Source organism: Stegostoma tigrinum, chromosome 2 (genome assembly GCF_030684315.1).
Source record: "Stegostoma tigrinum isolate sSteTig4 chromosome 2, sSteTig4.hap1, whole genome shotgun sequence".
NCBI classification, from domain to species: domain Eukaryota; kingdom Metazoa; phylum Chordata; class Chondrichthyes; order Orectolobiformes; family Stegostomatidae; genus Stegostoma; species Stegostoma tigrinum.
In genome coordinates this window covers 90,334,812-90,350,768 of record NC_081355.1, presented here as the reverse complement: position 1 = coordinate 90,350,768, position 15,957 = coordinate 90,334,812, and the positions used below count along the sequence as shown (strand labels likewise).

The following is a 15,957-nucleotide window of genomic DNA, read 5'->3' as shown; positions in this document are numbered from 1 at the left end:
ATGCACTTGTTACAACCTTCCAAAATTCCTTAGATTCTGGCAAGCTCCCAGCAGACTGGAATACTGCCAGTTTAGCACTATTATTCATGAAATGAAAAAGATAGTAAATGGATATGTATAGGTCAGTTTTTATGACACCTACCATAAGGAAAATACCTCATTCCATGATATTGCCAAAAGCACAATTGAGAATGACAAATTTTTTGGAGTTCTTTGAGGGTGCAACAGCTGGTGTCAATTATGTTTTAGATTTCCAAAAGGCATTCGAGAAGGTTTCATGTTAAAAAGTTACTGGATAAGATAAGAACTCATGTTGGCAATGATATATTGGCATAGATTGACAAACTTGCAAAACAGATCATTATTATAAATGGGTCACGTTCAGGTTTGAAAACTATCTAGTGGAATGTTATAGGGCTTATTTCTGGGGTTTCACATATTGATTTAGATGAAGGGACAGCCTATAGCCAAAGTTGCTGAACTCACAAAGATAGGAAAGAAAGTCATGAAGAGGAAAGAAAAAAATCTGCAAGGATGAAGGTAAGTTGAGTTGGCACCAAAATTAGCATTTATACTAATGACTCATGGGACTCAATTAATTCTTCTTTCTCCCTACAGATGCTTCCAGACCTGCTGAGTTTCACCAGCAAGGCAAATAGAATGTTTCAAGGAGGTTGGGAGTAGCGAATTCTTATGGTTGTATCAGGCATTGATGATATTACGCCTGGAGTGTTTTGTACATTTTTTGGTCATATTATTTAGAAGGGATATAATTGCATTAAAAGGTGTCCAGAGAAGCTTCACCAGTCTGATTCCATGGAGAAGTGGTTGTCTTATGAGAAAAGTTTACGGAGCTATACTTATCAGAATTTAGAAAAGTGAGAGGTGATTTTATTGAAACATAACATTTTGAGGGGCATGACAAAGCGAATGATAGGAGGGTATTTAATCTTGAGGGTTGGGGACTGGAATATAGTACTAGGGGCGCAGTTGATAAAAGGCTGTCCCATTTGGTATGGTGATGTAAAGGAATTTCTTCTGGTGGTTGGTTATGCTCATACAAAATAGAAACAGAATTAGGCATTTGGCCCCTTGAGTCTGCTCTGCCATTCAGTAAGATTGCAGCTGATCTGATTGCTATTGTTACTGTTACTCTTCCACTGAGGGCAGTGGAGGTTGGGTTATTGAATTTATTAAAGACTGAATTTGACTTGATCAACAAAGAATTTGAGGGTTATGGGGAATAGGCAGGGAAGTTGTGTAGAGGCTACAATCAGATCACATCGGATCTTTTTGAATGGCAGTGCAGGCTTGACGGGTGGAGTAGCCTTCTCGTGTATCTGTTATAACCTTATGAAAAGAGCTATTGAAATTCTTAACTTCACTGTATCTGTTCTGAATTTTGGTGTATAATGTGATACTTGGGCTGCAGTTTATACTAACTCAAAGTATCGATCTGGCTCCTTCTTTCTCTCTGTCTTCAAATAAATATATCCCTTTTGGGGACATAGACTCTCAAACCTTATTTTGTCCTTCCACTCCTGCACAGTCTGCTTTGATCCATAGCAGGCCAAGCAGCATCTCAGGAGCACAAAAGCTGACGTTTCGGGCCTAGACCCTTCATCAGATGAAGGGTCTAGGCCCGAAACGTCAGCTTTTGTGCTCCTGAGATGCTGCTTGGCCTGCTGTGTTCATCCAACCTCACATTTTATTATCTTGGAATTCTCCAGCATCTGCAGTTCCCATTATCTCTGCTTTGATCCATAGTCTACTGCTGATTGAGATTCTACGTGATCCACCCTTGATACAGCAGCATCACCACCACCTATGCCAGTTTTAACCACTAGGAGGCGATTGAGTAGCTTGGGCAATTACCTAGTTTCCTGGTTTCCCCTTTTTGATCCTTGTTTCTCTTACCAGCCAATGCCATCCCAAGTTGAGCTACTGTCACAAACTGTTTTTAGTATGAGAATTCCTCATAAATTTGTACCATGCACCTACATGGAATATTGTTCGAAATTGGTCATGGTTTGAGCTTCATTTTTTAAATTACTCAGAAAAGTAGGATTGCAGGTGCAGCAAGTAATTAAAAAGGCAAATGGAATTTTGTCTGTCATTGCTAGAGGGATGGAGTTTAAAAACAGGGAGTCTATGCTGCAGCTGTGTAAGGTCCTGGTGAGGCCACACCTGGAGTACTGTGTGCAGCTTTGGTCTCCTTACTTGAGAAGAGAGATACTAGCACTGGAGGGGTGCAGAGGAGATACACTCGGTTTATTCCAGACCTGAGAGGGTTGGATTATGAGGAGAGACCGAGTAGGTTGGGATTATACTCATTGGAATTCACAAGAATGAGGGGAGATCTTATAGAAACTTATAAGATTATGCAGGGAATAGATAAGATGGAGGCAGGGAGATTGTTTCCACTAGCAGATGAAATTAGAAGTAGATACTCGGACTAGGACCCTCAAAATAAAGGGAAGCAGATGTAGGACTGAGGTTAGGAGGAACTTCTTCACCCAAAGGGTGAACAATGGCTGGGCGAGCTCGAGGGGCCGGATGGCCTACTCCTGCTCCTAGTTCTTATGTTCTTCTAAATGCAAAGCTTTCAAGATGGAGAGTTAAACAAATGCACCTCCTAGATGACAGTAATACAATCCAGCTGAGAACATGAATTCTGTGATAACAATGAATCTTGAATAAGGATTGTATCACTTGACCACACAGGACAATGCGGAGTAAATTGTGTTCAGAATTGTTTAAATTCTCTGAACTCTTGCAGTGTCTGTCATGTTTCAGGGAATGTTGCATTGTTTGTGAAGTTCTTTTTTGCACTGTTTCCACTAGTATTGACTAAAACACATCTGGCTGCAACAACTGATGCGGCATTATTTTGGCTTGCTATTCATATAATTTCACATGCTGGACAAATGCATGGTGCATTAGTCAGAGTTTAAATATGTTTTGATCTGTCTCTGTTTTTAAGTCAATGTGCTGCCAGTTGTTTCAGATGTAAATAACTAAACAGGAACAAATCCTGTTGGAAGTGATTGTTAGAGAATGGAGGGCAAGTCCAAGAAGGTTGATTCTTAGAAAAATTAGAGATGCTACTTTGTTTGCCATTGGTGATATTGGCCATACCGTGGGGGACAGTTGGTCTTTGATATCTAGATGTTAGGAAGAAATAATATAGCTCTCCCTAGAGAAGTAGCATAATCTGGTGTTTAGTTTCGTTTCGGTTTAACATGAACGTATGCCATTTATGGGGGTTACCATTCCTAGCCATACGCTTCACTTGATGGTTTGGGGCAAGTCCACAATTATTTAGATTTGAGTTTCCCTATGAAAAGGCAAAATAATTACAGCTAGAATGACTACCAAAATTAGGTGTGAGGATAGGCATGAGAAAAAGAGTCTACAGAATATTGTTGGGTTAAGTGAATGAGCTAAAACTTTACAGAATGGGATGTAATGTGGGGAAAATGAGACTTTTCATTTTAATGCGAAGAAAATAGGAGCTGAATTATTTAAATAGAGAAAGTTGCAGCATTTGAAGGTCCTCTTGCATGAATCACAAAAAGCTTGCATACAAGTTCAGCAGGTAATAGGAAGGCAAATGGAATGTTGGCTGTTATTTCGAAGGAAATAAGATATAAAAATACAAAAGTTTTCCTGAAGCTATATAAAGCACTAGTCAGACCATACTTGGAATACTGTGGATACAATTTTGGTTCCTTGAAGCAAGGAAAGCGTACTGGTAGTGGAGACAGACCAGAGAATGTTCAGTAAATTGATATCCGCCATGAAAGGATTGCTTTATGACGAGAGTTGAGAAGGTTGGGCCTGTACTCGTTAAGACTTTAGCAGAATCAGAGGTGACCTTATTTAAATGTATAAGATTTCTGAGGAGCTTGACAGGTTGGAGAGTCTTAGACTAGAGGGCATAACCTGAACAAAAGACATTTTTCATTTAAGGTCAAGATGAGGAGGAATTTATTCTCCGAGGCTAGTGAATTTGGAATTGTTTATCACAGGGTGGTTTGTTAAGAATTTTCAAGGGCTGAAATACAAATTTTTAGAAAGATTCAGAAAAGTAATGCTTGGGGAGAAAAGCAGGAATGCAGAGTTGAGAATTATCAGATCAGCCATGATCTCGTTAAATGACAGAACAGACTCGATCAGCTGAACGACCTTTTTTTTGTACTGGCCTACCCCTTTTTTTGATGCTTCCCCCTGCCTGAATTAATGTCTGGAAGCTAGCCAAAACTGGCTGTCTGTGATCTACATTACTTCTAGAATAGTCAGTTCCAGAAAACTAAATCTATAAGTGTGATCCTTCTGCAAGCTTCATACAATCAAAATGTATAATGGCTGCTACATCACAGATTTATGAAAATATGTTGTTTGGTGCATCTACCTATTTGACAGTCCAAACCTAAAACAAAGAAGTTGAAGTATGGATTATCTTATTTAAAAACTAATTTTTAAATAAGACAACTGGGGAGTGTTTTCAACATTGTTATTGGCATTAAAATTATTGATATAAACCACTGTAATAGCAGTGGTTAAAATATTGTTTTGTACTTGTGTTTAATATTCAATTGTCTATTTCCTTGTCATAAACTAATTAATATTTTGATGTACTACATCATATTATTTAAGATTTCAAGAAATGTCTGCCTCTGTCTTCACATAGTTTAAATACTGTTGTGAAATAGCAAACTTAAAATGTAATCGGACATTTGATACCTTTCAATATAAGTTCTGTTTTAATGAGCGTAACTGAATAGCACCACACACAGCTCCTTGTTATAATTTAATTCCCATTTCTGGCTAACATCAGCCATAATCAAATAGTGACCTGATAGAACTACGCTTCCCCTGTTGTGCCCTGTATGATGGAAAGGGGTGAAAGCTACCCCGATCTGTCGCTTCTCTCCCTTCCTTCCCACACCCTGAATGTGAGAATACTGTTGCTCAGCATTGCCATCTGTTTTTTTTTTCCTTGCAAATTCTTAAGTTTCAACCAAGAGGCTTGAACTTTGCTACCAAATCTCTTGGTTAAAATATTATTTCTTTCCAGCTTTTTTTAAAATTTAGAATAAAGATCTACATTTTAGTAAAGTGCTATTCGTAGTGTCTGATATTTTCTTCTAGACCTTATTCAGTTAGGGAGAAAGCAAGCAGACAAGAATTGAGGATGGGGAAAAAAAAAACTCAGTCATGAACTATATTGTTTTGTGTCTGACAGATTTTTAATTGAACCAAAATTAATCGAGTTAAAGTAGATTACTGCTAACAACATGCCATTCCTGGTTGTGGCTCTTGTATATTAATGTTTATTCATCCTTAACTCTCTATCTCAGAAAAGCTACAAGTAGTGCAGTGAGCCGTGCTGGTCGAACCACGTCGGCAGGTACTGGGGGTATGTGGCGATTCTACACAGAAGATTCTCCTGGGCTTAAAGTGTAAGTGTTTTTTGAGGAAACTGAGTTGCAATCTGCAATTGTGTTGCTGTAGAATCAACGTGTGTGTTATTCATGTCTTATTGTTTGTAACATCCTCTTTATGTTTCAGTATCCTTGTAGTTTTGTTTGGCAAATCACTCTTTAATAAACAATGATATCATTTGAATATACTGCCTAGGAATAGATTTTTGAACCTGTATAATGGAGTTATGTTGATGCACTTTGATACTAAAGTTATCCAGGATAATGAGTGAATCTCGTTAAATTTGTCACACTGTTGGTTTTATGCTAATGATGTGTTTTACATATTTTTTCAATTTTGTGTCTGGTCTTGCACTAAGCATGGCAAGGACACAGAATATACTCTGGATGGGGTCTTCAGTGACTGTCAGCAATAGTGGCTCGGTGGAACCACTACAGACTGAGCTAATTGAATCCTAAAGGTAATAGAATTGGTCTGCAGTCGGTGAAAGAGGGAAATCCCTTTTGACCTTGTCCTTCCCGATCCTTGTCTGTGATAGACGCATCTATGGCCACAGCACAGCCAATGTGGTGGTAAAGTTCAGTCTTCACATTGAGGGTACCCACCATCTTGTTGTGTGGTGCCACCATCTTGCTAAATTGAATAGACTTTGAACTGGTCTAGCAACTCACAGCTGGGCATTCAGAGAAGTAGAATTGTATTTTAATTACAATCTATAAAGTTGCGGGCCCGGCATATATCTCCCACTACCAATCCTATCAAGCCAGGGGATCAATCCTGGTTCCCTGAAGAGTGCAGGAGGACAAATCAAGGCATATCTAAAAATAAGGCATCAGCATGATAAATTGAATGCCAAACAGCATAAGTAATAAATGATAAACAGAGCTGAGCAATACAATGACCAGTGAATCAGATGTAAGCTCTGCAATCCTGCCAATTCCAGTTGTGATAGTACTTGCCAGTTAAACTACTAATCCAATGAGGGGCCAATGTCCATTTGCAGCAAAACTTAGACAACATTCAGGCTTGGTGTGGCAAGTTACACTGTTTGGCACTTGGGTGGCCTGGATGACCATTTCCAACTAGAGAAAATTAACCGATGCCCCTTGACGTTCTTCTGTGTTCGTTGTCATATGTGAGTGTCGTTGGCCAAGCCAGCATTTTATTGCTATCATTCATTGCCCTTGAGAAGTTGGTGAGCTACCTTCTTGAATCACTACGTTCCTTGGGGTGATGGGGTAGAGTTGAATTTTTTTTTGTGTTCTCTTGGATGTGTTAAGATGATAATGCAATGTGGTCTTTGTGATTATGAAATGATTGACAATTAAGAAAATGCTCATAACTGCTCTAAAGTAAGCCTAATAGGACTCTGTGCAGCAACAAAATAATTAAAATGCAGCAAAGATCAGATCCAAGCAAGATCTGTATTTGTGTTCAACACCAGTATGTCACATGTACGTATGAACAAATTAGTTAGTACTAAATTTTGTATGTTTGTGTATGGAATGCAGGGGTCACCGATCTTTTGTTCCCCTTGATTGAAATGGCTTAGAAAGCCAGAGGGAATTAACAGACAATCATGCTGTTCTGGATTTGGTGTCACACATAGGACAGACCAGGTAATCTACCACTTTATCCTCCCTAAAGCACATTTGCGAACCAATCAGGAGTGTTTTTGCAACAACTAACAATGGCCATTCGATTAGGTTTTGTTTATTTAGATTTTACTGAATTCAAATGTTGTCAGCTGCTGTACTGGGATTTGTACCTATGCACCCAGAACATCAGCCTGGGATTCTGTATTATTGATCTGATGGCATTACCATCACCATCCCTTTGCCCTAAAGCCCAGAAAACCTAATGATGCTAGGAGTTTGTAATTGGAGGAACACAGAAATATTGTAAAATCACGAAAGTAACTCTGAATATTTGTCTTTTGATCTACCCACTTTGTTGTCTGGAACAGATTGTTCCTGTACATGTTATAGCATGAGCTGCTGTGCAAGAAACCTTGCAGAGGGTTGCATCTGCAGCTGTAACACCTTTTCGCTCAAACTGCTAAGACTAGTTATCACACGATAATTATTTAAGGAGAGCAGTCAGCTTCCCATATCAGACAATCTTCTCTCATTTAATTTCTACCTCCAGTATCAAACTTGGAAGTCCATTCTTCATATTGTTTTTTAAAAAGTAATTAAATATGGAATGACCTTTTTCTGGTATATGTTCCAGACTTGTTTTGCATGTGTGACCCCAAGTCCTATCCTCAGTTCTGAGGGTCACCAGATCGGAAACATTAACTCTATATTTTCCTTCACAGATGCTGCCAGATCTGCTGAGCTTTTCCAGCAACTTTGTTTTTGTTCCTTGTCCTACTATTGAATTACATTAAAGTACTCAATTTACCTCTTCCACTATTTCACTATATTCTGTACTTTGTACTTTGAGATTGTGTCCCAGTCGTTTAATTTGAGTTGAAAAACCTGCATCTTTCCAAACTTCCTTTGGAATTCTGTTCTTTCATTATCCAGGATTTATCTCTGCAGCACCTCCAGCAATTAAAATGTTTTAAATATGAGCTGATAAATGGTAAATTGCATTCTTGCTATAGAATTGCCAGGGGCAGTGGCCATTAAATTTAGGAAATGTAATGGAATGATTTAAGAAAGGAGGGGGCATGAACACGGAGAACCAAAAGAGTATTTAAACTTTCCTATTATGAATGAAGTCTTGCTTCAATTATATAGGACTTTGAGATCATACCAGGAGTTCAGTACACAACTTTTAGCCTTCATGTTTAAGATGTCACAGGCCTTGAAGGTTCGCTAGATTTGTTCCTGGGCTGACAGGGCTTTCCTCTGGTGAGAGACTGAGTACATAGGACCAAATGTATATGAAGTTTGAAGGGGCCTGGTAAGATGCAGATGGAGAGGTTCTTTCACCTAGATGGGGAATCTAGAACATGGGAACAAAACAACATCGATATAAGGCAGCCATCATTTAAGACCAAGATAGGAAGAAAGTTGTTGTTGCGTTATCAAACATATTTAAGGCTGGAATATATAGGTTGTTTTTTTAGTCTCCCGGGAAATCAAAGGATACGGAAACAGGAAGGAAACTATGCATATATTAGGAGAAGGAGGGTAACAAGCGAAAGAGTAGCCCACTCAAGGATGAAGGAGGGAAATTATGCGTAGAGCCTCAGGAAGTGGGAGATTCTGAATGAATAATTTGTATTGGTTTTCACTAAGTGGAAACACATGAATAATGTTGAGGTCAGGGATGAGTGTCTGAATACTCTAGAGAATGTCAGCATATTGAAAGAGGAGGTTTTGGGAATCTTAAATTGCATTAAGATAGACAAATCCCCTGGACCAGATGGGATCTGCTCAGGTTACTCAGAGAGGCAAGGGAGGAAATAGCTGGGGCTTTGGCAGATATCCTCACATCCTTGTTGACCGCAGGTGAAGTTCCAGAGGACTGGAGACAAGCAAATGTTGTTTCCTTATTTAAGAAAGGATGCAGGGATAATCCAGGAAGCTACAGGCTGGTGAGCTTGACATCTATGGTAGGCAAGCTCTTGGAGAACATACTGAGGGACAAGATATATATGCATTTGACGCAAAATGGACTAGTTAGTGACAGGCAGTGTGGTTTCGTCCAGGGAAAGTCATGATTCACCAACCTAATTGAATTTTTTGAACAAGTAACGAGGATAATGGATGAGGGAATGCCTGTGGATGTAGATTATATGGACTTTAGTAAAGCATTTGATAAACTCCTACATGGCAGGGTGGTACAAAAATGAAAATCGCAAGGGATTCGGGATGGCCTGGCTGGATGGACAGAAAATTGGCTTGGTCATGGAAGATAGAGGGTAGTGGTGGAAGGATGTTTTTCAGAATGGAGACGAGTAACTAGTGGTGTTCCATAGGTGTCAGTCTCAGCTTCTTTGTTGCTTGTGGTGTATATAAATGATCTGGAGGAAAGTGTGGGTGGTCTGATAAGCAAGTTTGCTGATGACATGGAGATGTGTGGAGTTGCTGATAGTGACAATGATTGTGAAAGTATACAACAGGATATACATTGGCGATTTGGGCACAGAAATGGCAAGATCAAGTTTAATCTAGACAAATGCAAGGTGATGCGTTTTGGAGGATCAAATTTAGGTGTGAATTATATCGTAAATGCAAAACCCTTAGGAGCACTAATATTCAGACAGATCTAGGCATGCAGGTCCACAGTTCCCTGAAAATGGCAACACAGGTAGCCAAGGTGAATAAGAACGCATATGGCATGCTTGCCCTCATTTCCCGGAGCATGGAGTACAAGTGTTAGAAAACATGTTGCAGCTATATAAAACCCTTATTAAGCCACATTTGGAGTATTGTGTGCAGTTTTGGTCACCACACTACCAGAAAGATGTGGAAGCTTTGGAGAGAGTCCAGAGAAGGTTCACCGGGATGTTGCCTGGTCTCCAGGGCATTGACTACGAGGAAAGTTTAAAAAGACTAGGATTGCTTTCACTGGAAAGACGGCATCTGAGAGGAGACCTGATACAGGCATAGATAGGGTAAATATTCAGAGACTTTTTCCCCAGGGTTGAAGTTTCAATTACAATGGGGCAAAAGTTCACAGTCAAAGAGGGAAAGTTTTTAAGGAAGATGTGCAAGGGAAGTTTTTCATGCAAAGTGGTAGTAGCCTGGAATGCACTACCGGAGGAGGTGGGTATATTGAAGACATTTAAGAGGCAGCTGGATGGGTACATCAATAGGGAGGGAATAGAGGGATACGGATCGAGAAATGGCAGGTTTGTTTTTAGATTAATCAGGGCACGATAGTTGGCACAGGCTTGGAGGGCTGAAGGGCCGGTTCCTGTGCTGCATTTTTTCATTTGTTCAAAATGAGGTTGAAACCCAAGATCAGCCTAATGGCAAAGGAGGCTCGAGAGGTCATGTGGTCTTCACCTGCTCCAATTTCTTTTGTTATGTGGGAAGAACAAAGCTTCACGGGAAACCTGTTCTATTTATAAGTTGCATTCCTGCACACACTTGTCAAGCAATGACCAGTGAAGTTAGTGAATGTAACCCCACCATTCAAGAAAGTAGGGAGAATGAGCACAGAACAGGCTAGTTAGACTAATGGTATTAAGGGTTAATGTTATTAAGCAATATAATTGCTACAATTATATAGGACTTTGGGACCACTCTTCCAATATTTAAAATTAACCTTAATCCAATGTACAGTTTTGTTTGTGATTTAAATGTGCTATGAAGTGGTTTAGCATTACTTCCCTAGGTGGAATTCTGGACTTATTAAAATAAGTGACTTCAGTTCCATATTAGAGTTTTTTAAAAAAAGTACTGTTTCAAGCTACGTCCTGATGTCCTCAGGATTGACTGTTTAAGCAACAGAGAGAGGAAAAACACGTTCTGTAATTCATTCTAGTTTTTTATTTTGTAAAGGAGGCTATTCCTAGAGTAAAACCTTTAACATTTTTCTTGCAAATCGCAGGCTTTGCTGAAAAAAAAAATTTAAACTATTCTTGTCCTACCTTTTGACCTTTAACTGCTCTTAGCTAATGGTTGCCAGCATAAATAAAAACGGGAAATGCTGAAAGTACACAGCAGGTTGCCATCTGTAAAGTGCAAAGACAGGTTAGCATTTTTCTTTTCGTAAATGTTGATACAGCTGTCACTTTACTGAAACTTCTAGTCTTTCCCTTTTCTCTCAATTTCTTTGATACTTGGAGTGCAAGTAACTTGTGATTTAAGTTTTCATAAATTCATGCATTCTATTGCTATTATGGAGTAATTTTTAATACTTTTTTTACAATTTAAAAATAGGTTTTTCTTTCTTATCTTCCAAATCACAGCATCATTAAATGAAATTGTGAACTGTAGTTTCAAATCTTTGCTATTTTAGAATAAGGCATTACTGTGCATAGCGCAGGTTAAATGGCACACTTTAGTTATTGCCTCAAGTGCTTTTGTGCAGAAATGATTTCAAACTAGATGACAAATTCCTCCCTTACTTTGTATAAGGTAGTGCCAATCAATTAATTGAATCCTGAACTCCTGTTGATTTTTGTTGAGAGTCTAATTCTTTCAGATGGTTTGACACGTTGGCATATTTAACAGTTAACTGGAGAAAAGTCCAATCAGTCAAGTTCCTCCTTTTAACAGCCTCTTGGCCCATTGATTAACTAGTGCATTGTTGCAAGTTTACCATACTGGATACTAAATGGATATATTATACAGGTTGAATTAATTTATAATTAAATGATCAGCATTGCAGGATTAAATGTATGCAAAGTAGAATTGCATAAGCATCCTACCTTTTAGCTTGACAACTAAATTGCAGCATAATTACAAATAAATTGAGTTATTATTTTGCATTTTGAACTTTGTAACTATGCAGCAGGTTATGATTAGGGCAGTAACCTGCTCAATGCAGGCACTTGTGTTTCAAAGGAAGAAAAGTAGGGTGCTTTGCAAGCTGAAATTTAGAATGCAGTCATTTTGATGAGAAAAAAATGACAACTGTCTCGTAACTCCCACATTTAATGACCTTTCAAATTTGGTCTTTTTTATCTTTGCTTTAAAGCAAATTATCTCCTACGTGATGCCTGCCTTAGGTTCTGAGAGATAAGATGTGCTATGATAATCTGAGCTATGATAATCTGATTAAATCGCATCCCACGCCATTTCTTTAGGGAGTTAGGCTACAGAGGTGAGAATTCAAAACAATTAAGAAAACTAAATAGCATGTGACCCATCAATTCTTTAAGCTGGACAAAAGTCACCTTAGCTTCTACATAATCAAACTTGGGCCACCACTACTGCTTTGTACCATAAGACATGACTGTACTTAACAATAAATTTCTTTGGCAGTAATGACTGGTGGGAATATTGTTAAATATTTTTGTTTACTGGCTTCCATTTAACTCTTGACTCAGTTTCATACATTGGTACAAAGGAGTTAAATTGCTGGGAAGAAATACTTTGCTAAATGTGGCTTTTCCAATTTTACAGTTTAGTAAGGAAAAAAAAGTTTAATTCAAGTAAAACTTGACATTTTACTAACCTTTAACCATGTCATGCTGCCTAGCCTGGGGGAGAAGGGAGAGAGTTTCATGTCACTAAAGTTTGGGTATTAACTTATTCAAATTCTAAATTTCTAACTGTGGTTATGTTGTAACTGGACAGTGAGTGGCTTTCTTTTTGTGATTGGAATTTATTTACTATATTTTGAATCCATAGGTGACAAGGGGCAGAAGAAGGCATACAGATTTAATAGATCAAAATTCATTAAATTTCATTTAATGTCATTAAATTCGCACCAACAAATTGTGTATGGTGTCTTTAACAAAATACAGTTTCCCAAGGTGTTTCACAGGAACAGTATCAGAAAAAAAATCTAACTGCATAGGACAATATTGGCGTGTTCTGCCAAAAAATGAGAGGAAGAAGTACTGAGTGCTCAGTGCAGAACAGATAATTTCAGATGCTGAAAGGTCAGAAATGGATGAACACAAATATGTGCAAGGTTTTGAGGTTGGATGAGATCAGAGAGCAGTAAGACCTTTGTAGGATTTGAAAATAAGCATGAGAATTTTATAATCAACATGTTGATTATCCGAATGTCACTAACTTAGTGCAGCAAGTGAGGACAGGGACAGCAGAGTTTTAAATGACCACACGTTTTATGGAGGATGAAATGTGGGAGGCCAACCAGGAGTGCATTGACTTAGTCAGGTCTAGAGATAACGAAAGCGTGGTTGTGCAATTTGGTGGCAGGTGTAGAAGCAGGTGGAATTAGGTTAAATGAGTATAATTTAGGACTATGTTACCCATTTGTGCTAAACACAAACTTCATTGGGCCTCATTGAGGAATGTGTTGGCTTGTATCCTTTATCGAAGGGATATTGTGCAAACTAAAGTGTTGTACCCTGCAATTGTGTACATCCTTCAGAATCATCAGATGGCATTAGGATGTGGCGACATGCCTCTCTTGAGAGTGTAGGAAATCTGAAGGCCTTCTTCAAACCTTTATTTCAATACAAGAGCTCCAATAATAAATCTTTGTAAATCACAAAAAGGGACAAACACTTGAATGTTAGGTGAAAAATAAATGTAGTGTTCTGTCACTTTTTGAAAAATTTGGTCACTTTAGCTAAAAAGATTGAAAGTTGGAGCTTTATTCCGAGTGTGTCTGGTTTTAAAGACTTAATTATCACCTTTATTAATATTCCTCTTTTAGATGGTAACAACCATTGTGTTAATCCTTGTTTCTTTCCTTGCTTTGTCTTTTAAATAATTTGTTTAGATGGCATGAGTTAGCAATGAGGGTAAAAAAATTAAGTTTCTCAGGTATTTTCACCCATGTTTCTTTTGAAGGTCAAAAAGTACCTTCACTGTGTATGTCACGGGTAGATGCGTTTATCAGCTTTGACTGTGTTTCAGTGTATATGCACACATTGATCTGAGGCTTTCAATACTTTGTGTTCATTTTACACCTGGGAAATGAAACTGGAGCTTTATGTCAGAGTCCATTCTTCATCCAATAACTGCAGTGAAACAGATGAGTTCAGGATTTGAAGGATTTTTCAGAAATCATTCCTATGACTGCCTATGTTTTAAAATCCAAATATTTTTAGACTCCAATTCTACCAGAAAAGTTCAATATAAGTAAATTATTTGAGAAGAAAACACAAACCAATAAATCCCTTTTTTAAGCTATTTTTCTTTGGCTAATTGTTTGGACTTTAAATGCATGGTCTATTTGTCTTCATTGAGCTGAGTTTTTAAAAAATGTATATATTCTAATTTCTTTAATGTCTTCATAATTCTGAGCTAATAGTCACAGGAAAGGATGTGCAAATGTCTGTTGCAAATTATTCTTGCTTAGATCAATACAAGTAATAATGTGGTGGTAGTGTGATCTGTGTCTGACATTAATAGCCATCTAATTGGGAATTGAATAAATACCAGGAAAAGAGAAAATAACAACTATGGGGAAGAGCAGGGAGTGGGAGTATTTCAATAGGTTGTTCACAGGTATAATGAGCTGAATGGTCTCCTGCTGTGGTGTAAGACTCTATAAATTCTAAATTCAAGTATTAATATTTTGGGGCAAGAAATGGAATTTCTGAAGTTTAAATGTTTTAAAATTGACTTAGAATAAAGTCTTCTGTCTGATTTTAGCCCCTAACTTCAATGTAAGGTCAGTGTAAGTGGATTATAATAAACGGAAACATGATTATGCAGTGTATGATAGCAGCTAAAATGCAGTAGGTTCTAAAACCAAAGGTAATGTTATTTTAAAAAATTACTATAAGTGCCCTTAAGTTTATTGGAGTTTGGGTTAAGTTTTCTAAAAGAAAAATAATTTTTGCTACCTGAATAACTTCACGTTATTAAAAATTGTGCTGGTTCTGGGCAACTGAACCATTAATGGTTCTAAATTTTCACAATTGGCTTAATTTGTTTAAACTTATGGATTCTCCACAAACTGATGAATTAGCTGTGAACAATTCTGCTTACGACAAGACTTTGTTTTGTGTCTAAAGTATAGATTATTGTGTTATTACATTGTAATCTAAGCTATCTTTTGGTGTGGGTAGTTTAAAGCAGTGTTGGAGCCTCACAATTAAGAACTGGTATGCGCCCTGATATCTGCTGATGCTATTGTGCAGTGCCGATTGGTACGTTGTTTTCACTACTCCCTTGCCCAGTGAGGAAATTTAATTTTCCTCTCTAAGATTGTATCTGTGAAAGCAAGATTTATTTTCTCATATTCTTCACTTGGATTTAAAATCTTTTCAGGTATAGTTGTATTATGTAGCTTTTCTGTGCTGGGTGAACAAAATGGTACGTGCTGTATAACTCTGACAACAAAATCCTTCCTAAGACAAGGATATAGCAATAACTCTGCTTTGATATTTATTATGCTTTTCTCCAACAGTGCTAGTAAAACTGGTATTGTGTGGGTCCTCTTACTATACCACTAGGTGTCCCTTTTGTCCCTTATATTGCTGCCTTTGCATTGACATTGAAACTATAAAAGCAAGCAGTGGTGAACGTACTGCTAAATGTGCTTCTATTGATTTTCTTTCCCTCTCTCCTCCAGTGGGCCTGTACCAGTGCTTGTTATGAGCCTACTGTTCATCGCTTCAGTATTTATGCTGCACATCTGGGGAAAGTACACCCGATCATAGACAAGACTTCAGCTTCAACTTAATGCTTTTGTTCGTTCTGGACCAAATGCCTATTTTTATAGGAACTGAATTTTGACGTATTAAACCTCGCCTTCCGCTGATGAAAATTGATGTGAAGAATCTCTCAATAGCAGGAAATAACAGCTCGATCCTTTTTCCCAGTTTTCATGAAGAGACCATGTGTTGGATTTCTGAAATCTTTGGAAGTTTCTTTCCTATTTTTGTTTTACCTTTTTTTTATTGTAAAACAACACACTAATGTTCAGCAATAAAAAAAAAGTTATTACTTA

The 15,957-nt window shown here is 37.9% G+C and overlaps 1 protein-coding gene across 1 annotated transcript in view; it reads left to right on the top strand.

Moving 5' to 3' along the window:
* Positions 1-15,957, top strand: part of sec61b (SEC61 translocon subunit beta) — a 25,323-nt gene extending 9,366 nt beyond the window's left edge. Inside the window, exons 3-4 of the mRNA XM_048556928.2 lie at positions 5,364-5,465; positions 15,580-15,957. Of these exons, the coding sequence (XP_048412885.1) occupies positions 5,364-5,465; positions 15,580-15,667 (190 nt within the window). The 3' untranslated portion in view covers positions 15,668-15,957. The remainder of the gene's footprint in view (positions 1-5,363; positions 5,466-15,579) is intronic.